The sequence below is a fragment of the Lucilia sericata genome, unplaced genomic scaffold, assembly GCF_015586225.1.
Source record: "Lucilia sericata isolate MDLA Ls3-8-SP2 unplaced genomic scaffold, ASM1558622v1 Contig000354F_arrow, whole genome shotgun sequence".
NCBI lineage: Eukaryota > Metazoa > Arthropoda > Insecta > Diptera > Calliphoridae > Lucilia > Lucilia sericata.
Genome location: NW_023994374.1, coordinates 13,037 through 37,696, shown reverse-complemented (window position 1 = coordinate 37,696; position 24,660 = coordinate 13,037). Strand labels below are relative to the sequence as shown.

The following is a 24,660-nucleotide window of genomic DNA, read 5'->3' as shown; positions in this document are numbered from 1 at the left end:
AAGTACTTCGAACCATAAAGAAGAGCATATTTGTATTCTTCAAACCATAAAGAAAAACAAAGATAAATATATTCAAAATCTTTAAGAAATCGCAGTACTGGAACTAAGAATAGATTCAATAGAAAAATGATTCAAATAGAAAAAAATGGTTCTTCGAGCCCAAAGTAAATTAAATTTTAATTAATTCTTTTGATGTCACACACAATTCAGAAATTTCAAAGTTTAATTGCAGATATTATATATAAAAAAGTAATTAAAAATTGGTCCTTCGAACCCAATTAATCGAATTCACAAAGTACATTTGGAAACTAGTGATCATTAGGGAAAAAACTACTTTTCTGTTCCTTTCAAAGATTAATATAGGGACGAAAATCAAATTCATTAAGAAATCGCAGCACTAGAACTAGGAACAGATTCAATAGAAAAATTACATTATATAAATGGTCCTTCGAGACCAAAATAAATAAAATTTTGATTAATTCTTTGGAAATCTCACATAATTCAAAAGTTCCAAAGTTTAAGGGAAGATATTTTATATAAAAAAAAAAATTTCTACTCAGCAATTCTCTTAGTGCATCCTTTGAACTTGAAGTCAGGTATTGTTGTTCAATCACGCGCATTTACGATTCATGACATTTTGGAACATGTCGCTTTCATAAATAGTTAACCTACCGAGATGGCAACTATTTCGAAAAAAAAGAAAACAAAACCTGATGAAGAAAAAAAATGAAACACTAAATAGTTACAAACGTAACAACTAAGTAGTATACAAAGCAACTGACTAGCCAGCTAGCCAACTTACTAAGAAAAGAAGCTAAGCCAACGAAACAACTAAACGAACAAAGTGAACATATGGCGGTGTCTCTTACAGAAGAGACACTGATAAGACAGCATGGGGTTCATTTTTGGGCAGAGAAGATGAAAACAGAAGAAAAATTGCAAAGGAATTCATTTAGTTGCAACCACAGCAACCATGATTATCATTATAATCATGATTTTTTTTTTTGTTGGTTTGTCCATAGCAGAGTTTAGTTTTCTATATATACTATTTCATTCTTTATTTTTAAATTTAAAGATTTCTTTTCAACGTTTTTTTAACATATTTATAATTTTTTTTTGCTATTTTTTACCATTTCTAGGCAACTATACCATTACAATCATTTAACCTTGATTGCGGACGTTTAGATAATACAAGTGGTACGGCGGCAACAACAAGTTCAGGTGGCAATGTGACTAAAACGAATGTTGCCTACCTGAGAACATTATCGGCACCGACACCATCGCCTTCGCATAATATTTACCAACAACTACATCATAATCATGGCAATAAGGCAACATGTGGCAGTAATACAAGTGCAACGTCGCATAGTAAAAGGCAACAACGTAATAGTTTAGCAGGAGGCAGTATATTTAATGCTACATTTGATCAGCAGCAACAACAACAACAACAACAACTGCTGCAACAGAATCTGACAAATTTCCAAAGCAATGAAGCCGCTTTAAATGCTTTAACTGCTGCCTCCTGCTCGATGTCGAAAACAACTAATGACACTAAGTCAACGATGTCAACTAAAATAACTCCAACAACCATATTAAAAATTGAGGAGACATTGCCATCAGCTTCATTGGCCAATGGTGCTTTAAAAGAAGCCTCTACGTCCTCAACAACAGATTTAGAAACTTTACAACAGAAACGTTTACGTCAATTGAATATTGAAATGGATAATATACGCAATACTTCCATAGATCAAAGCCAACAATTGTCAGCCTTAATGCAACAAAATCACTATTGCAACTATAGCGGCAACAATAGTAACAGCAGCAGCAGCAGCAATTTGAACAATAATAATAAACATAAAAATCTTATGACAACATCGTCATCCTCATCATCATCTGCCATGACGGCGGCAATACCAAAAAAACTTTCCGTTTCCACCAACTCCCCCTGTATAGCGGCTGGTGGTGTGATGACCTGTGTTGCTGGTAAACAAGTTAACTCTAGCCCGTTAACACAGCAACAACAACAAACACAAACACAACAGCATAATGCAACAAGTTATCATCATCTATTACATGGCAGTGATGCTACCAAAAAAGGTTCAACCTCTACTATCTGGACATCGGAGGAATCGATATTAAGGAGTGTTGGCGCCGTCGATGAAGACAATAAGTAAGTATCATCATCATTTATAACATTTTGATTTGATTGTTGCATGAAAAGAATACAATGTTTGTCTATGTGAGTGTGTTTTTGTTGTAATTCGATTCTTTATGTTTCTAATCCATTGAGACATAATTACTTAAAGAGTCTTTTTAACTGTAGAAGTGTGTCCATTAGGGTGACCCAAAAATGGAGATGGCTGGTATTACTGCTAAATTATAAGTTATAATTTTTGAAAATTTTTGTCCTAGCATCAATATTCGGTGAGCTGGATCAAAGGTAATGTGATATCTTAAAATGAACCAAGCTTTCATTTTCGGTGGAAACATCAGTCCATAATATTTTCTCCCTACAAACGGGGCCGCTCTAATGTCCATGGCTAATGCGCCTGCCTAAGTGACTAGCTTGGCTGTTGGTAACTTTGTACGACTGTCTGCTTGAGCTGTTTATGTGTGGCCTCTTTGGGGAGTTGTTTGGAATGTTTTTTTGTTAAACTTTAATCTTTGTTTAATGCTTTTCTTGTGTTAGAATTTTATTTTTTGGCTAATAATCTCCTTAGAGAGTTTTATTTTATAATGCAGCATAAATTTCAAATTAAATCTAAGTTTTCAATGGAGATTTCTTCGAAGAATCCAATTGTAAGTGTGAAAGCTATAAATGTCATTTACAATTTGTTCGATAACTTTGTTGTGTTTTGGTCTTAAACAAAATTGTTGAAACTGGAGTCAAGTTTTTTAAAAATTTTTCATTTAAGTTTCAAGAAAAAAAAAAAAAAAACATTTTTATTTTATTTAAACAAAACTTCCTTTTTTAAAAGAAAATTTTGAGAAATTAGAGAAATTATGAAAATTTACTAAAATTGCAAGTTCGTTCAAAGTGACCTTAATTGAGATTGGTAACAATTTCACTTACCAACAGCTCCGCTCATAGAATTCAATGAACTTGTCTTTATAAGCTTCTTCTAATAGAACACATTTAGAAATGAAATGAAAATAAAAAAACACACATTATAAACCAGCTTCCTTTTTAATCTTAAAGCTCTTAAGCAGTTCTACAAGTTGAAAGAAACACGATTAAAATACAACTAAACAAAGCAGACCGCTTTTCAAAAGCTTTGCGTGTTGACAAATAACAACATTATTAATGACATTGTGATTAATTTCGTTAATACATATTTCGTTAAAGTTCTTGTCTGCTAGGCTGTGTTAAAAGAAATGAAGAAATAAACTATTTAATTCATTAAAAACTCCTTGAACTGTCAAGTGTTTTTCAGATATGAATTATGAAATCTACTGACATGTTGACACTTGTTTAAGAATTGCGAGAAAGAGCGAAAAAAACATACAGCAAAACTTGTATAGTTTACTCGAAGTCATTCATGTACTCATTCATTAACACTTAATATCTTAACTAATAATGCAACAAAATTGTTAAAGTTTTTTAATCTTATTTTCTTGTTTTTGTGTGTGTTTGTTTCTTTGTAGCTCCACTTCATCCTCGGCTTGTGAAGAAGCATCTGGTGTTTTAAGTTCTGGTAAATCTGGTATATCACTAGATAGTTCGGGTATGGAAAATGATAATAATGAGAGTGGTATTGGTACAGCTACACCACCCAAAGATATCTCCTATTGGAGAGGTATGCCACATCGTCATCACCACCATCATCATCACCACAATCAACAGGACAATGAATCCATAACCAGTTTAGATGTTTTAAGGAAAATGAAATTCCAAAAAGGAAGTTCAGTTACCTCTTCCGATGATCCTGATCTTCTTGAGGTATTAAGTTTATGTGATGAGACTCATGACGAAGATGATGATGATGAGGTGGGAGAGACAGACACTAAATCTCTTAAGGAAGTTAACGAGGAAGATATGGATGATTACGATATGGTTGATGAAGATGATGAGGGTCATGATGATTTTGAGGTGGTTACATATTGTGATTGTGATTACACCGAAGATGGTGATAATAGCAGTGCTAGTGCTGGCAGCAACAGTACTAGAACCAATAGTTCCCTTAACAATGGCTCTCAAAGTGATACCAGTGGTGTGGTTTTAAGACGCAAATATGCTGCTTCCCCCATAATGGTACCATATCCCACACAAACTTTACACGGTTCCCCACATAACAGTAGAGCACAAAAATGTCGCAGTCACTCGTTAGACACCTCATCGTTACCCAATTCTTACAATCATCATCATACGGCCACCCAGCAAACACAATTTCATGCTCATCACCAGTCGCAAGCCCAGCTGGCACGTAAACTACAACATTTAAGAGATCGTCACAAGGATCGTAATCAACTTTCGTTGGCTTTGCGCCAAGAACCCTTTCAGTCACTGTTGGCGCCTACACATTTCCATGAATTACCTTCGCCTAGCAGTGCCTCGCTGCATAGTGGTCATGAAATTTTAGATACCCAAGAGCTCTCAACGAAATCAAATTCGGCGCCTTTGTTATTGAAACAAGAGAAACGTCGTGATGACTTTGCCAACCAGAATGTGGTAAGTGTTTGCCAATTGGCTGATTTACATAAAGGTTGAACTGTGGGACTTCTTTGTATTTAAAAGTTTAATTAAATGTTGATTAAGAGAAGTCAAAAGTTTTCCCTTGATGTAAATTTTAAGTATTTGTTGATTCAGTTTTTTATTAACTTTTTTTTCTTACGTTTATTTGTTCCTTTATTCTAGACCCTTCGCTATTCACGTTCTCAAAGTGATCGCTATTTAGCAGGTGAGTAAGAAAATTTTATAGTTCTTAATAGTTTTGATGATTGTTGCTATATAGTTTTTTTTTTTATTGTGTTGCCCTTCATCTTGTCAAGTTTTGTTTAAGGCTTGCTTTTTTTTTTGCCATGGTGGCGTCTAAATCTAGTTTTTGTTTTGTTAAACTTTGTAATGAACTAATAAGCATACATATATTTTTACATATTATATAAGCAGAGTTTTAAAGTAATTCAATCCTGAATTCTATCTACTTCGTCTAAATTTTATTTCTTTATGGGTATAAGTTTAATTTGTAAAGAATACCGATGGGAGCTGAACTATGTATATTTGTTGCCCGTTAACTCCATAAAAGGTTATATTTAAAATTAACATATCTATGAGCTTTTTTAGCAAATCCCTTTGAAAGAATATTCGTAAAATTTTCAAAAGATTTCTTTGGCTAGTAAGTGGGTTGATCTGTTATTTAGTTAGTTTGTAAGGAGAATGTTACATCAGATCCGAAGAAATGTCACTATCGGTCCTGTTATGCACCCCTTTCCCAGAGACTTTAGTGGAAAATGAATCCACAAACTTACTTAAGACTAGAACATTCCCTAATAACCTAAGGAAGCATCCGATTAGCTATTGCCTAAGTTTCCGATATTCTCTTTAGTCGCGTTTAGTTCTCAAATTATTGAAACTTCAAAAGAACAAAGTTATTTAACTCTTTTAATCACTGATCTGCACCACAGCAACCATTCAACTAAATGAGATCTTCTATGGAGGTCTTTAAGATAGTTTGTTTCTTTTTGCAAATAGATCTTTGCAACGCTATTTCTTACCAGTTGCTTTTCTTAGTTAGGCTTTACGTTGCCATGATGTGAATGAGTGATTAATTATTTAATCATTTTTCAATGGTCGTTGTTAGTATATACACTTTAGACTCTTCTACATCTACTCTTTTTTATTAACTGTCAAGTGGTGATCTTTTAAGGAATATGAATATATTCATATTTTGTTTATTTTTCGCCGATGTAGGTAATCTTAAATAGATTTATTTCTTTTTTTTTTTTTTCTTCTTGTTGCACATTTAATTTAAATAGTGTATAGAGTGTTTACTTTGATTTTGACTATTTTTTTTTCTTTTTTCGTTAAGCTTTAAGATTTTAATAGACTTTGACATCAAGTTATTGCTATTTTATTTATTCATACAATATTCTTGATTAGTTGACTGAGTTGTCTGAGCATCTTCTATTAATGGTTTGATTTAACTTTTTTTTTTTTTTTTGTTGCTAAAGAAAAGTAAGAAGATTTTGTATGCTTTTGGTAAAGATTAATAGATTTATGCAGTTTAATTGAAAAATAATATTCAATTATATTATGCAAATTATTGTCGTGTTTTCTTTATAACAATAATAAATATGAGAATATATGTATTTAGAAACTAGTTTATTTAAGTATCAACTATGTAGAATTATATTTTTGCGTGATTATCATATATAGCTATTCATTATACATATGTTAAAATGTAGACCACTAATCTACTTTTGAAGGAGAAGAAGTGTAAAGTTTCACTTTCTGTGGTATGTCTTTACATACGTCTAATAGATACAATAGTACATTTACATTAGTTACAAAGTATTTAGAGGTTTTAATCATCTGCTAGGACATCGCCGTGTCATAGTAACACGTAACGTCCATTGTATTATGAAATTTTAAAAGTTTTATATTGAACTAGCATACCCTGGGTGCTTCGGTACCCTAACTTAAATTAAATACATACAAAATTTTGTTTACTTTTATAGAAAATTAAAATTGATTTAAAAATTTTTTAATGTTTCAGTTTTTTACGTTCAATATCACATGAATAAATTCGCATTCAGGAAGAAGCTTGTATTTTTAGTTTCATTCGTTTAGCTTCCACATTATAAAAAAAAATTCGAAATAACTATTTGAAAAAAAGTACTAAAAAATACCTCTTATTTAATCAAAAATTTTATGTTTCTGTGTTAAATATTATAGACAATTCAAAAAATATAATTTGATGAAATGAAAAAGTACCAAAAGTCCCTTTCAGTAGATTCTCATTCACTAGGGACCTTATTTTATTTTAACTTTTATATTTCTATGTTCAATATCGTAAAAATATCAAAAAGTACCATCGGAAAAACGAAAAAGTACAAAAATCTCTCTCAATAAATTCTCATTTAATAAGGACCGTGTGTTCCGGTTAACCATTATAAAGAATCTAAAAGGTACCATTTGAAGAATAAAAAAGTATCAAATACTTCCCACTTACAGAATATTATTTAGTCAAGACCACGTATGTTAAAATTTATGTTCTCGGAATATTTTAGAAAATTAAAAAAGTACCATTTATGATATAAAAAGTACTAAAAAGTTCTCTCTTAAAGAATCTTATTCAATGAGGACCGTGTATGTTTAATAATCATGTGTTTTGAATTCATATTACAAAACATACAAAGTATCATTTGAAGAATGAAAAAGTACCAAAAGTGGAATAAATTCTACCTTAGTGGAAAGTACTAATGAAAATAGTAAAATTTTTTCCCTTTTCGCTTAGAAATATACTTTTTTGAGAATTAAGTTTACAAAATGTTCCATACTTATGTAAAACTATATATCACAGATAAAACTCAAACGATTCAAATCTGCATTCATTTGTTCCAGAAAAATAGTGCTTTCAAAAAGTACCAAACAATTTACTCGAATTTGGTCCCATATATTTCTTAGTACTCGAATTCCAAAATAATATACCAACAGCTTATTTTGTGTGAGTAAATAAACTACTTTTTTAAAATTTATAAAAATTGGCTCAATGAGTTTGAATAAAATTAAATTTCCCTTTTTGGTACTTTTTTACCCAGTGAAATAGCAAAAATTTTATTACAAGAAATATTACAGAGTTAGTCTGTAATTTAATAGGAATAATTCAATAAACCGAAAAAGTTTTCTTAATTGGCTAAAACAAAGTACCATAAATACATTTTTCTCCCTTTAACACCCAAAAAGGACTGAATATTAAAAAAGTACGAAACAGGTGTCTCATAATTTTGGGAGATGTATCCAAAATATTTATACAAATTTTATTATGCTAATTAGTTCAAAAGTTATAAAGGGCCAAAAAAGGTACCAAAATCACAATTGTTACACATTTTTACCCCTTAAAAGTACGAATTTCAAAAAAGTACCAGACACCCATCTGCTCATTTTAAGAGTAGATACAGGTGTATTTAAAATTTTTCTTGTATCACTAATATTGTGTAAGATAATTAAGTAAACCTGTTTTACCCGTTTTTTCCCCTTTTTACCCGTAAATGTACAAATTTTCAAAAATCCCTCCTTAGTGGATTCACATAACCAAAAACATATCTACTGTCAAAATTTCATGATTCTAGGTTCAGCCGTTTGGGCTGTGCGATGATGAATCAGTCAGTCAGTAACGCTACTCTTTTATATATATAGATTATAATCAGTTTCCTTATACTCATATTCACTACAATGTAATATTATGCTGAAAATTCGAACTTATGTTCGAAAAACTCTTCAATTTGTTAAACTAATGTCATAAAAATAATTCTTTGTGGTCAGTTTCTTCAATTAAATTGAATTTGGAACTAAAAAATTTAAAAAATAATTTCAAAATTTTCATGAAATTTTATATTATTCAAAATGTAAGATTTTTAAGAAATTTTCGAAAATTCTAAGAAATATTTAAAAAATTTTCTGAATTATGAATAAAAAATAATGAAATTAAATTAAAACTTTTTCAAAGCAATTAAATGTTTATAATTTTACTCAATATTACAATCTGTTTAAATGTGTAAATAAAATTTTTGCATTATGTGCACTGACGCATAAAATGATGACTTCAAAAACACACATTTCCTGGTTAAAAAATTAATTCTAGAAATAAATTTGTTTATAACCTAAAAATATTTCAGAAGAAATATCGATTTTTTGACATTTTAAAAAATAACAACAATTAATTTAAGATTTACAAAAATGCAATCAATTTTGCTCTTTTAACAAAATCAATATAAAGTATAAATAATTTTTTTGTTTCTTTTTTGCTAAAAATGAAAAAAAAAAGCTTTCATAAATCTATTAAAACCCAAAAAAAATCTCTCTTTGTATTTAAATTTAAAATCCTCAGTAATAAAACATATAAAACAATAAATGCTTGATTACTTTCATTTTAATTTTTTCTTTATACCAACTCAATTGACAAGTGACATTCAAAACGAAAACTGTCTATAAACAATTGATTAAAAAGGCTTGTTGCTTTTTTGTTGTTTTTTATTGTTAAATTGAAGATGAAAGATGTGTATGAGTTTATCATTGTAGAGGCAAACATCACATCCATCAATGGCAACACTTGAATTTAATTCCAGTCAATACATAAACAACAACAACAATAACAACAAGTATTGCTACTACTATAGCAGCAACAATAAACAATAAATAAAAACCAAAAATTGCTGTCAATCTTGTCAATTGATGATGACGTACATTTAATACCCCCTTTTCCCACCCACCTATGAGCCGTTGTTTGTTTCTGGTATCTCTCACTTTATATTCTTTTCTCTTTACATTACGTTTTTGTTTTATTTTGTACTTCTTGTACAGATTTTATTTTCTTTTGTTTATTATTGGCCACATGAGTAAAAACGGATTAAATTGCTAGTTGTGGCAAGGTCCTTTTTCAGTAATAACACCAGTTGACTAAAAAAGGATGTTGAGTGTTGTGTTGTTTGATGATGATGATGATAATAATGATGTGTACATTGCTCTGGTAAATGTCAGTTATATTGTTTTTACTTTGAATTTATATTAAGGTGTAGGTAAAGTTTATGTAAATAGTTAAGAAAAACTATTAAATCACTAATAAATGGCCTTTAAAGTTAGGTTATTCTATTAACATATGTACGATCATTTCATATTCACGATAATTTCTTAAATAAATTGGTATTATTCTTATATGAACTATATGTAAATTAGAAGTAAATTATGGAGTATTTAAGAATGTTTAAAAATTTTAAATGTCTATAAAGGAGGAAATTTATGCTGATGCATATTTACGAATTTAAATTAAGTATTGATTGATTCTCTATGAAAAGATAAATTATGATCCTGTTATAAGTAATTTGCTCGATCTTCATTTTGTTTTGAAATTTCAAACAGTGATTCAGAATTTATTACCTATACCACTAGGGTATTATGCGTTTGTGCTGGTGTTTGTAATTCTCCTTAAAGTATACCATTCGGCTCAGCCTTAAAGTATACTAATCAGCGCAGAATTACTTTTTGAGCACGTCCGTCTGTCTATCCGCCTGTGTGTTCAAGTAAACATTGTGCACAAGCTACAGGTCGCTTGTCACACACTCCGCGAATATGAAAATTCGGAAGTTATTACTTTGAGAATTCATTAACGAGTACGATCTTTTCATATTTTGATGCTCTACACCACTATAGTAAGAAAGGTATAATGCGTTTGTTCTCATATTTGTAATTCTCCTTAAGGTATACCAATCGGCTCAGAATCACTTTCTGAGTCTGTCCGTCTGTGTTCATGCTGCAATTTTCAAAATAATTTTATGGAATTTTGCACATACTCCACCATAGACCCAAGGACGAAGCCTATTGAAAATGGAAGAAATAGATCCATTATTTAGCATAACCCCCATACAATCGTACCCCCGAATAGGGCTTTAGAGCTCATAATTATGTTTAATGTTCTAGCATCTCTACAAAAATCGGTAAAACTTAGTTAGTAAGCAAGTTAGTTAGTTAGTTAGTTAGTTAGTTAGTTAGTTAGTTAGTTAGTTAGTTAGTTAGTTAGTTAGTTAGTTAGTTAGTTAGTTAGTTAGTTAGTTAGTTAGTTAGTTAGTTAGTTAGTTAGTTAGTTAGTTAGTTAGTTAGTTAGTTAGTTAGTTAGTTAGTTAGTTAGTTAGTTAGTTAGTTAGTTAGTTAGTTAGTTAGTTAGTTAGTTAGTTAGTTAGTTAGTTAGTTAGTTAGTTAGTTAGTTAGTTAGTTAGTTAGTTAGTTAGTTAGTTAGTTAGTTAGTTAGTTAGTTAGTTAGTTAGTTAGTTAGTTAGTTAGTTAGTTAGTTAGTTAGTTAGTTAGTTAGTTAGTTAGTTAGTTAGTTAGTTAGTTAGTTAGTTAGTTAGTTAGTTAGTTAGTTAGTTAGTTAGTTAGTTAGTTAGTTAGTTAGTTAGTTCGTAAGGGCCTCGTTTGACCCTAGCCCCCATACAAAGTCCCCTTCAGAAAATGATTTGATCATTCCTCCTATTTCATTTTTAGCTTCAAACCTCAGTTAATAAACTCATCATTAATAGTTACAGTAATTATTAGGGTTCTATAAATCGACTTTCGAATAATCGAACAATCGACGTTTGGCGAAAAAAGTCGAAAAGTCGAAGTCGACTATTTTGTTCCAAAAAAGTCGATAACTCGACTATCGTCTATGAAAAAAGTCGAAAAGTCGACTTTGTAAATAAAAGTCGAAAAGTCAAAAAATCGGAAAGTCGAAAAAAGTCGAAAAGTCGAAAAAACTTGAAAAAAGTTGAAAAAAGTCGATAAGTCGAAAAAAGTCGAAGAAAGTCGAAGAAAGTCGAAAAAAGTCGAAAAGTCGAAAAAAGTCGTAAAGTCGAAAAAAGTCGAAAAGTCGGAAAAAGTCGAAAAGTCGAAAAGAGTCGAAAATTTTAAAAAAAGTGGAAAAGAGGTCAAAAACTCTAAAATAGTCGGAAAAACTCGAAAAAATGTAAAAAAATAGTCGAAAAAAAGTCGAAATAAATCGAAAATAGTCAAAAAGTCGGAAAAAGTCGAAAAGTCGGAAAAAGTCGAAAAGTCGACCATTTATAAAATACTAAAAGTCGAAAAGTCTAAAAGTCGACTTTTAAATAAATGAAAAAGGTCGAAAAATCGACTTTTCATAAAATGGAAAAAGTCGAAAGGTCGAAAAGTCGACTTTTAACTAAATGCAAAAAGTCGAAAAGTCGACTTTTCGTTTCAACTATAGAACCCTAGTAATTATATAATCAAATAATTAGAATAATTATATAATCGAAATTAAATCGATTGTTATCTCGTTAAAAACCTAGATTACCATTTCACGATCGCTCGTTTGAATTCTTAAATCCGAAGAATTTCTACTTTAACATTGAATTTAACTTTAAAATACATTCTATAAACAATATCTAGATCAGTAACAGTCTAGATCAGTTTAAAAAATACTTTTAATTTCTCGATAGTTTGTCTCTATTTTAAATTCAGGAGATATTCTACAGTAACACTAAACTAATGAATTTAATCTTTAAAGGTACTGCCCATCCAATAACATTAAAATTAATGAATTTATTACTTTATAAATAAAGTAGCATTTGTTTCAGAAGTTTTCAAATTAACATTTATTTACTAACTCCTTAATAATCAAAGTCCTTCTAATATAAGTTTTTTCAATACCTATGACGTCACTGCAAAAAAAAGTAACAAAAAGTCATAAACAAAATATCCAACTGATTATTTATAAATATCTTTGAACATTTATGTAAAAAATCCTTGTTGTAAACAAAGTTCTCACCAACAAACTTAACTATATAAAAGGTCAGTTGAAAAAAAAAAAAAAATAATCCTTTATCTCAACTTATTTATAAACATGTCAAAGGTATAAGGAACAAAAATATAGACATATAGACTTTCAAATGCAACATATGTTTCAAACCAAAAAAACACACATATTATTTTGATTGAAAATCCCACCCAACATTTGACCAATCTAAATAAATAAAATTTAAAAAAACTTTTTAGTTTGTTTGACATTGATGTGTTTTGTTTTATATATTTTTTTTCACATTCAAACAATGACCACAGCATTTACGTTATAAAACAATTTTAATGACGTCAAATGTGCAAAAAAAAGTTATAGTTTACATAAATATTGTTTTCAGTTTTTAGTTCAAATGTTTTGAATATTATTATGATGATATTTGTTTAGAGTTTTTAGGGGATAATAAACAAGATTTAGTTTAACTTTTACTTTGTGCGTAGATAGCTAAAAATTAGTGTTAATAATTTAGTTTGTATTTTCATATTGAAATATTTTTTATGATTTGTTTTATATAAAAACTTTTTCTATTTTTAATTTATTTCTATTTATGTGTCACTTGTGTTTGAATAAAGATTTATTCAGTTGAATAATTATTAAATTCCACTTTGAAATTGGTGTGAATTAGTTTTAAATTAACATTAAATATGTTTGTATTAAAATTATATGAAAATTATTTCATTCTTAAGCTTAAGATGAAAATTGTTTTAATTGAAGCTCATAAACTGTGAGCAAACAAAATAAAACAATATTTAATTAAACCAATTGCACAATTGTTGCATCCCCGTTGTTTGTGGGAAAATATCCACAAAATTGCAATAAAATAAAAATGTCTAAACCCATAAAAATTTTAATGGATGGACTTGATTTTTATAAGTCTAAAAGCTCTGATACACGGTTGTCAGATCTTACAACGTTGTCAGTAAAATGTGCAGAAAATGCCCAACAATCGTGTAAACTTGCAATTTCTCTTTTGCAACGTTGTCAGAAAGAGGCATTACTGACAATATTGCAAGATAAAATTTGTAAATTTACACCGTTGTTAGACATTTTCTACACATTTTACTGCCAACGTTGTAAGATCTAACAACCGTGTATACATAGCTTAATGAACCATTTCATAAAATTCATTTTTCGCAAATTTTGTATTCCCGGTGATATTTACTTTCTTCTTATTATCTTTCAACCCACTGTTTCTGTAATCAAAGCCTCATCTATGGGATCTATTTAAAAATATCCTTTTTATACTAAATCAATTTTAGTTTAATTGTTACACTTCTACGGACACGAACACACAAGCTACTCAAACAGTTTACAATTTACACACAGACATACAATCTCGCACATAAACAAACACTAAACTAAGGCCCCCATCGTCGCTGTTAATGGGGATCAAAGAAATAATAGTTAAGCTAAAACAAGGCAGACTGAACAACTTTATATATTTGCAAAAATATTAGATTAAAAGCTTTATATTTTTGATATTAGCAATATAATAATTCAACGCAAAACCCGGCCTTAGTGTACTAAATATTGTTCTCAACAGCACTACCACAACGAAAACAACAGCAGCAAAAACAATAAACTATGTATAAGGAAATTTTCCAATTATCATTTTAACCCAACAAACTACTACCACAACTACTCAACTACAAACAAAATGAAAACAATAACAAAAACACACACCTACCACAGACACAAACGTTTGAAACTCACATCATTAAAATTCTCATCATGTTACTGATAATGATGTACACACGTTGAGATAGATTCTCTTCTCTTACTTATTTTATGAACCCCCTAACGTATACTCAATATTATTTGGTTTTGCTTCTACGTTACATATACACAACATTATTTGTCTGTTAATGAACATTACGTATACGTACTGTTGTACCTAATATACCTGAAATTAAAATGTTTTACTTAAATGTCTAAGAGTTAAAACGTATGTATGCATGCATGTTTGGTAGTATGAGTTTAATGTTTACATTAGAGAATAATTTTGCCTGCAGACTCATTTAGCACGAATGTTTTTGTACTTTCAAACGAATGATATGATTCTACAAAACGATACCTCCTATGTACATAGAAGAGCAACAATAAAAAAAACCGGCACACGACCAGTAACAACAAAAAAACATACTCCTACAAATACATACATATAAGCACTCTCACGTATAGTTGTTTTGTAAACCATATAAAGCTGCAGAATCAATGATTCGTGGCGCGCGTCTTTGGTATTTTTGTTTATATTTAAATATTGGAAAGAATGAAAAAAAAAACTTATTAAGAAAATAAAAACAATAACAACATTGCTGTAGACACTGATAAATTCACTTGTTGTTTTGTATGGCAAAAAGAAAAAAGGAAAACAAAACGATTTAAATATAATATGAACAAAAAACAAACTGTTGCTCATCTTCATTATGATTGTTATTATAATCATCATTTTCATACTATGTAGTGGGTGATTTACACTTTATGGGAGAGTTGGAATATCTTGTTGAAGTAAGAGCATTTATGTGTTTCCTGTGAACAGTGATGACAATGTTTTAAAAAGTTTAAACGTAAAATTTTTGTATAATTCATAAGATCTTTTAAAATTTTATAGTATATAACGAAAACGACTTCTACACTCGGATAGACTTTTCTCTCACATAGTCAAAATGCCAAATTTTTTCAAAATTATGACAAATTTTATATTTCTTTTTGCAAAAATCATACACGGTTCTGCTTATATCGAAATAAAGATCGAAATATTGGTCGTAAACCCACCAAGATATATATTCCAAGACCGTCTCTCTGACTGTCCGTCTATTACAAATGCAATAGATCCTAAACGAAGGGAACCAGAAGGCTGACATTTTCCACAAATAATGATCCATTTTTGTTTGGTATTAAAAATGGGGCAACATCGGTTCATTTCACACTTTGCCCATAAATGGTCTCCTTCAGAAAATTACTTTTTTCATACCTAATGAAATTTAAACAGTTTTTTTATGAACTAAAATTAACGATAGGTAAGTCGTTAGTGTTCTAGTCTGGTAAATCGGAGGTCGTGGGTTCGATTCCCACCTGAGGCACTGGTAAAGGAGCGCACAGTAGGCCTGCTAGAGGCCTAGTTGTATTTCATCGCATTTCATGTATGGATGTAAACATCCTCCTTTCAAATATGTAACTAAAATCTCTCTACCAAATTTCACAAAGATCTATAAAAGACCCAAACCCCCACAATAACCCCTCTTACAGGAAATACAGAAGACCCTATTGCGAAAATAACCCTGATTTTTATGTTAATATATGACAGTGTTTTGATGGTGGTTATATAAGAACCTTCTTTCAGAAAATAAAAAACTCTGATAAGTTCTCTAGAATTCTCAGATCTTCTTATGATCTTTTAAAAGAAAAGAAAACGCTAACATAGCATTACTTATAACTGATAAACAAACACTCAGTTGAGCCTAGAGCAACAGTGGTTTTGTGCTTATTCTACTACATGTTTCTGTTTCTCCCCGCTTTCATATTATTTTAAACATAAACATTTTAACCATGATGGAGAAAAAATATACAACAGCATTAACAAGACAGACAGTACAGCAATTCAGACATACAAAGAGCGCGCGCTAGAATATTTTCATCTATTGGGCCAATATGTATAAAGTATTGGAATTTTTCAAACAGAAAACGATTCCTTTGTAACGGATGATATGATAGTAGTGGCAGTAGTAGACAAGGAATATTTTGTTGTGTTTTTATAGAAAAATAAAAAAAAAAACATTATTATCATTGTGTCGTTGTCTGTTCGTGTAAGAGTGTGCGTGTTCGTGTATTGCCGTGTTTTGAACATGAGTGTTGTGGGAGTATTTTGAAAATATGCATAAACACAAACATATTTGCACGGCATTTTTGCCGTAACGACTTGGCAAATCCATTAGTTGTGTTACAGGCTCCGTTCACAACAGACGTTAGTTATGTTGTTATTTTACTAAATAGAGAAAGAGAGAGAAAATAAAAGTTGTAACGTAATGTTGGTTATTGAGTGTAACAGTCAGTTAATAATATTAAATCCTATAACTACAACGTTTACCGCCAACAGAAAAAGGAAGTAACAACAAGTGCCAAAATATTACAAAACAACACTCACACAATTTCCTGTTCCAAAATAAAAAGTTAAACACGAATGTTTGTTGTGTTTTAAAGCAAAAACGAATAGAAAGAAATCAAATCAAACACGAGCAAAATTTTGTTAACGAATTCAAATAAACGAAAATGAACTTGTGGCGCATTTCAATGTGATGGTGCATCAAAATTCAAACAGTAAAAAGTTCAAAAAAAAATCAAATGAAATCATAACGTTGCTAGTAATGAAAGTGAAAAGCATGATTTTTTGGCTGAAATTCTTAATTTTTTTTGTAAATAAAATCATGCTAATAAAATAGTTTATTTTAAAATATATTAAAAATTTAAAAAGTATTGTAAAGTGTATTTCAAGTTAAAGAAAATGTAGTGTATTACAAAATTTAAAAATTTAAAAAAAAAAACGCTAAAATTTTATTCTTAACAACAAATAAAATGAATTTTTTGAAATTGTTCCACCATTTGTCATGTGTCAAAACAAAAAGCTGTCAATATTATTAACGAAAAGCTTTTTATGCAATAAATAAAAGCCAACAAAATAATTTATACCAAAGAAAAATTTCCAAACAATTACTAAATATTAAATTAAAAATAACGTCATCATTATCACGCAACTTTGCTAGTCATCAACTTTTGCCAAAAGGAAAAAAAAAACAAACAAAAATCTGTCAAAATGCAGCGTCGCATGTCAATAACCATACGAGAATATAAATTCTTTCGTAGTTTTTCACAAAAGTTCGAAAATTGGCCGAAACGTAAGGCGGAAGCAATATGGCGTAAAATGCGTGAAAGAAAAATTGCAGGTGAATAATATTTCTTTTTACTATTATAACAAAAAAAATATGTTTGCCTTTTTTTGTGTATATTTTTTTTTTTTGTTTAATATTCAAATTTCTTTATTACTAATTGTTTGTTTACTTTTCATCTATAAATGCTATAAAAAGATATTATTTTGTTACGATTTAAACTTTTGTTTACTTTTGTTCTTTTTTTTTTGGGAAAATTATTTAATATTCTAGGTTGATTTTTAATTGATTGCTATAGTATTTAGTGGTAGAGGTTATTCTTTTAACTTTTTTTGGTTTAATAATATCCACATTATTAAATTAATTTTATTAAAGTGTTAGCGAAAGATTTAAAACATTGTGGGGTTATGTGGTATTTACACTGAAAGAAATAAAATGTTGAGTTTTAACTTTGAAATGTTGTATATTTATTTTTATCTTTGGTTTACGTCTACTACTGTTTCTGTTCAGTTCTAATTCAGTTTTAATTCAGTCAGTTCTAGTTCAGTTCAGTTCTAGTTCAGTTCTAGTTCAGTTCTAGTTCAGTTCTAGTTCAGTTCTAGTTATTCTAGTTCAGTTCTAGTTCAGTTCTAGTTCAGTTCTAGTTCAGTTCTAGTTCAGTTCTAGTTCAGTTCTAGTTCAGTTCTAGTTTCAGTTCTAGTTCAGTTCTAGTTCAGTTCTAGTTCTAGTTCAGTTCTAGTTTCTAGTTCAGTTCTAGTTCAGTTCTAGTTCAGTTCTAGTTTCTTCTAGTTCAGTTCTAGTTCAGTTCTAGTTCAGTTCTAGTTCAGTTCTAGTTCAGTTCTAGTTCAGTTCTAGTTCAGTTCTAGTTCAGTTCTAGTTCAGTTCTAGTTCAGTTCTAGTTCAGTTCTAGTTCAGTTCTAGTTCAGTTCTAGTTCAGTTCTAGTTCAGTTCTAGTTCAGTTCTAGTTCAGTTCTAGTTCAGTTCTAGTTCAGTTCTAGTTCAGTTCTAGTTCAGTTCTAGTTCAGTTCTAGTTCAGTTCTAGTTCAGTTCTAGTTCAGTTCTAGTTCAGTTCTAGTTCAGTTCTAGTTCAGTTCTAGTTCAGTTCTAGTTCAGTTCTAGTTCAGTTCTAGTTCAGTTCTAGTTCAGTTCTAGTTCAGTTCTAGTTCAGTTCTAGTTCAGTTCTAGTTCAGTTCTAGTTCAGTTCTAGTTCAGTTCTAGTTCAGTTCTAGTTCAGTTCTAGTTCAGTTCTAGTTCAGTTCTAGTTAGTTCAGTTCTAGTTCAGTTCTAGATCAGTTCTAGTTCAGTTCTAGTTCAGTTCTAGTTCAGTTCTAGTTCAGTTCTAGTTCAGTTCTAGTTCAGTTCTAGTTCAGTTCTAGTTCAGTTCTAGTTCAGTTCTAGTTCAGTTCTAGTTCAGTTCTAGTTCAGTTCTAGTTCAGTTCTAGTTCAGTTCTAGTTCAGTTCTAGTTCAGTTCTAGTTCAGTTCTAGTTCAGTTCTAGTTCAGTTCTAGTTTAGTTCTAGTTCAGTTCTAGTTCAGTTCTTGTTTAGTTCTAGTTCAGGTTCTACCTCAGTTCTAGTTCAGTTCAACGTTAATTCATTTATAGTTCAATTCTAGATCTGGAATAGTTTAGTTCAATTCTAATTAAGTTCTTGTTTTGCATCTAGTTCAATATTAGTAAAATTACTGTTCATATCTTCTTCAGTTTAACTTCAGTTTAATTCAGTTCAAGAACGCTATACATATAATATTTTTTTGTATAATTCCCCACATTTAATTATTTTTAGAAATCATTTATGGAAAAGTTATTATTTACCTAAACAAAGAATAATTAAATCATTTTTAAATTGTCTATAAATTTAAACGAATTCTATTTTAACACTTTTTGATGAATAAAAATAATATTTATATGTATATCATTCCCTTTATAATATTATAAGATAAAGAGGAGAAAAGAGAAAAAAAAATTATACAAAAGATTAATTGTATTTAATAATCTTATTTAGTGTGGTTGTGTGGACGTGTGTAACTATGTAGGTAATTCGGATTTTTTTCAAAGAATTACTTAAGAAACAAAGTACTTACAATGATATAATGATTACAATACATATCTTTTGTCCAGAAACCACAACAATGGACAATATGTTTAAGTAGGAAACAAAAAAAAAAAAAAAAAAAAAAAACGTTAATAAAACTTATTAATTCGTATATATGTTTATGTTTTTAGTTATATGAAGCTAAGCTTGTAATAATAACATGTGTCAAATTGTATAATTATTTGGGAGAACATAAAGCTTTAAGTTTTTACTTGTTTCCTGAAATTACATTTTATTTTTAACTGAAATTCCAAATATCCTTTTTAATTTAAAATAGATATTGTACATGTATTTTTACAACATTTTCCTTTTAGACTCATATCTGTATAAATAAATGTTCATTTAGCTGTAAGTAGTAAGTCGTTTTAACATTTCAATTACCTTTTCCTTTTATATGGCTATAAATATAATTTTCTTTGTAACCCTGACTTGTTTTTAACTCTATTGTCATTGTATGTATGTGTTTATTTTTATAATAAGAATTATTATTTAAAAATATATCTCATGGGAAGTATTCATAAATATGCATACATATTTTATTATAATTTTAATCCATCTTATATCGTTTGTTGTCTATTTTTACTTTAACTTTTTTTTTTTTTTTCATTTAATTGAGTTTAATTATGGACAAAGTTCATAACAAAAACCCTTTATGTCTTTTTATTTAGAATATAAAGTGTGTGGTTGATTTCAAACAATTCAGACTTTTTTTCCATTCATAGTTTAAAACCACAAAATTTTCTTCTTTTCAAGGGAAAAATTATAAATTGTTTGTCACATTTTTTTTTTCTCAACTTTTCAATAAAATAAGTCTTTTATCTTATTGTATAATGAAATTAATTGTTCAGTACGAATTATGATTGAATGCAAACTGCAGCACATTTTAATTATCTTTTTTAACTAAAAGATTATAAATTAAATAATAAACAAATAAACAGTTTAAAAAGTGTGAACTCCGAAAAAAATATAACGATTTTGTTGAATATTCGTATGTGTTCCTTTTTGGAATATGTTTTTAAGTTCCTTAGCATATGTCTTTTACCTTTCACTATGATTGTAGAAATATTTAAGTTGTGTTTTCCATCTCGATCTCAAACTAAAAGTAAGTATTATATAAAATAATAAAACTAGATTCAATTCTCCTAAATTTTCTGTAAAAATGAATCAAATAATCAAAAATTATTTGCAAAGTAAATTTTAAAACAAGTTCTTCTTAATGTTTGTCAATACATTTTTCGAAAAGTTGACACGTTTACCTTTACGTTGATATATAGAATATATTTATATTTCCTATCTCAGTATCTCTCTATCTGTCTTTGCCATATATAAATACTTTGAACATTAAAGTGGTTTGCGGTTTGTGATCTTATTTTTAGCAAATAAAACATCCATTCAACTACTCAAAGCATTTTATATTGTTTTGTAATTATGAAATTATTTGTATAAAATCAAAATTGTCGATATTTCTCTATTTTTCTCTTTATTATACCCTACATCCCTTTAGTGGGGAGGATTTATTGGGTTTGTCCCAATGTTTATAACGCACAATAATAAATATACCAATTAGTCTTAGAATCATTTTCTGAAACGATTTAGCTATGTCCGTCCGTCCGTCTGTCTGTCTGTTCGTCCAAGTAAACCTTGTAATCAAACTACAGGTCGCAATGTTAATGATAATTCAATGACATTTGGTTAATGCTATTCTATTGTCTCAGGGACGAATTCTTTTGAAAATAGTTATGATCGGTCCATTATTTTACCTAGCCCCCATACAACTGATTCCCCTAATAGGGCTTGTAAACCTTGTAATCAAATCACAGGTCGCAATTTTGAAGATAATTCAATGAAATTTGGTACATGATCTTCTACTAGAGACGAAGCCTATTGAAAATGGTTAACATCGGTGCAATATTTCACCTAGCCCCCATACAACTGAACCCCCCGAATAGGGCTTTTAAGTTCATAATTATGTTTAATATACTCGTATCTCGACAAAAAGCTGCAAAACTAAGTTCTATACTAGCCTTGATGACCCTGATGATAAGGCCTCATTTGACCCTAGCCCCCTTCAAAATTTGATTTAAATGTCCACAATTTTATTCAACAATAAATGGCTTAAGTATATCTGAGGCAAGGTACAATTCAACTTAAATGCTTTATTATGAAAACTAAATCACATTTTATTTTTGTAACAGGTGTAGGGTATTATATGGTCGGCCTCGCCCGACTATTACTTTTTTTTAAATTGTTTTTAAATTTATGTAATTTTAAAATATTTGAATTATGTTTATACTTTTGAGAAGTTCACTCACATTCCTAGTTGTTGATATAAATTATGTTTAACTTTTCTGTCCTATATATGATATAAATGGACACAAACTTAGCGTCCAGCTAGAAAAATCCAAAACCTGCTGATTTTCGATTTTCGGTCATGCTGTGCTTTCAACCACTTGACTTAGTTTGTTAAAAAGAATAACATTAATTTAAAAGAATTTGACATAATTTCTTAAAGTATTTCTATATAAAGGTAAAGAAAAGGTTTAGAAGCAAAAGTTTAATAATTTGAAATAAGCTTTATGTTTTGCTATTTACGAAGTATAAGAAGAATAAATAGAGATAATACCCAATTGGAAATCTACATAACACCCCATTCTATTAAAAACTTAAAGAAAATAATGAATGAAAATCACCGTTTTCCATACAAAAGTTAAACAATTTATCATAAAGATAATTATATTTTATATAGAACTTCTTGGGAAGTTATAAATGAAAAGAATAATCACATTTGGCCTATATATAATCACACCCATTTCTAGGAATATCAAGACAATGTTTTTGTTTTAACCAAAACAAACGTCACAAGTTCTGACAATTTTCTCTTGTCATCCAACAGCAATGATTTTGTTTAAATTTTGTTTTTTCTTTTTCATTGAAAAATTCAAACAGACATTTAGTCCCATAAAAATCTTCCGGCTTAATATTTTATTGCTCATTTAGCAATAAATTATAGCAAAAATTTTATATAAAAAAAAGAAAATTAAAATGATTTATAAATATTATTTTTAAAATTATACACAATTTAAAAAAAAAAAAAACGAAATTAAACTGTAATTAAAAAAAACAACAATAATACAATAATAGCCATGAAAATTCTTATTAATTAATTAATTAATGTCAACACATCGTTGCGTTGCTCTTAATTCCTCATAACTATTTATTAGACAATTTTTTCTATAGTCGGGCATGACCTACTATATGATACCCTACACCGGTGATTATGTTGCAAATTTTGATAATTTTTTTAATAATAAAGTATTTAATTTCATTATACCCTACACCACTATAGTGGGGAGGGTATTATACGTTTGTGCTGATATTTGTAACACACAAAAATATTGGTCCTACACCCACTGATCGACTCAGAATCACATTTTGAGTCGATTAAGATATGTCCGTCCGTCTGCCCGTCTGTCCGGCTGGCTGTTCATGTAAACCTTGTGCGCAAGGAACAGGCCTTAAATACTTTGGAATTAACGTAAAATTCAACATAAAAGTTTCTTTGTGAAAAATAAAAATTTTTAAAATATACTCATGGTGTAGGGTATTATATGGTCGGCCATGCCCGACTATACTTTCCTACTTGTTTTTACCTTAATTCAGAAATTTTTTAACAATTTGTTGATGGACAGACGGACATAGCTAAATCGACTCAGAAAGTGATTCTGAGCTGATTGATATACTTTAAGGTGGGTATAGGGCCAATACACATATTACCCTCACACACAAACGCACAAACGCATATTACCCTCCCCACTATAGTGGTGTAGGGTATAAATATATATTTAAGATTTTCATTAATCTAGATCAAAATTGTTGTATTTTTTAGAATTTAAGTTTTTAAAAATGGAAAAAAACATAATATTTTAAATGTCATCATACATGGTTATTTTTAATCCGATTTTATTTTTTGTTATTGTTAGATTTATATAAATAGCTTAATATGTGTTATTAACAACAAAGAGGCATTTTTTTGCTAAGCACTTCCTATTGTTGTAGGTGTCCGTCGTTTGATGGGAAATGTTTAAACAGTTGTGGTCAGAATATGTATGCCAGACATAAAGTGATGTCCGGTTCCAAATATTTTAATATGTTCAGATGCGATCACTGAAAATCGCATCTTAGTGAATCAACCTGATTTGAGACTGTGCTAATATCGTATCTTAGTTCCTCAACTCTGTTCAGATCTGAGTGTATACTGTCTCAGTGCTATTATTTTGTTCTTATTTATATAATAAACAAAAATCTGTTCGTAGTCGCTTTGTTATGATTTTTTTAGCTGTCTGAATAATAAACCATTATTTTGATAGAGTTTGAGAATTGCACACAAAAAATTTTATTTATTTTTTTTTTTATTATGTGATATATTTATTTTAATTGTGAAAAACAAAATACAGATTGCACTTCAAATGTCACATAAAAAAATTGTGTGTAAATTAATTGAATTTAGTATTTTTCCCCACTTTTATTGGGTGACGTAGTTTTGAAGACAAAATGTATTTAAATTTTATATAAAATGAACCACAAACATTATAGGCGTCCGTCAATATCATCCATTAGTGTTAATGGATGCTGAATATGAGTTGTAACAAGTAACCCTTACATCAACAATTAAGAGCTTTAAGGGACCACAAGATATTATATATGTAATAATTTAAAGAGTTAAAAATATATACATATGGGTTTTTTACTGTCTATCTCCTTTAGGTTAGTGGTTAGTGTTCTAGTCTGCTAGACCGGAGTTCATGGGTTCGATTCCCACCTTAGACACTGTTAAAGGAGCGCACAACAGGTCCTGTAGAGGTCTAGGTGTATTTCTTCGGATTTGATGGAGGAGGATGTACATATATACATCCTCCTTTTAAACTAACTAATCTCGAAATTATTATATATAATATGACTTGGGCACTTACACAGAAGGAAAAAATACGTTTTAAAATTATAAACGCCTGGTACCAAATTGACACCAAAGAGTTCATAAATTTTCAATAACATCCGTTGTCAAAGTATGTACGGATAGTTGTCAAACCAACAACACATATATAAAAAAATACATGACGTTCTCAAATCAACAAAAAATAATAACATGTTACCAAAATGATAACGCTATGTTGTCAAACAGAACATT

At 29.4% G+C, this 24,660-nt stretch overlaps 1 protein-coding gene across 1 annotated transcript in view; it reads left to right on the top strand.

The window, feature by feature from the left end:
* Positions 1 to 24,660, top strand: part of LOC119604037 (serine-rich adhesin for platelets-like) — a 302,563-nt gene that overhangs the window by 265,050 nt on the left and 12,853 nt on the right. Inside the window, exons 8-10 of the mRNA XM_037956367.1 lie at positions 1,140 to 2,170; positions 3,646 to 4,669; positions 4,856 to 4,898. Coding sequence (XP_037812295.1) covers positions 1,140 to 2,170; positions 3,646 to 4,669; positions 4,856 to 4,898 — 2,098 coding nt within the window. The remainder of the gene's footprint in view (positions 1 to 1,139; positions 2,171 to 3,645; positions 4,670 to 4,855; positions 4,899 to 24,660) is intronic.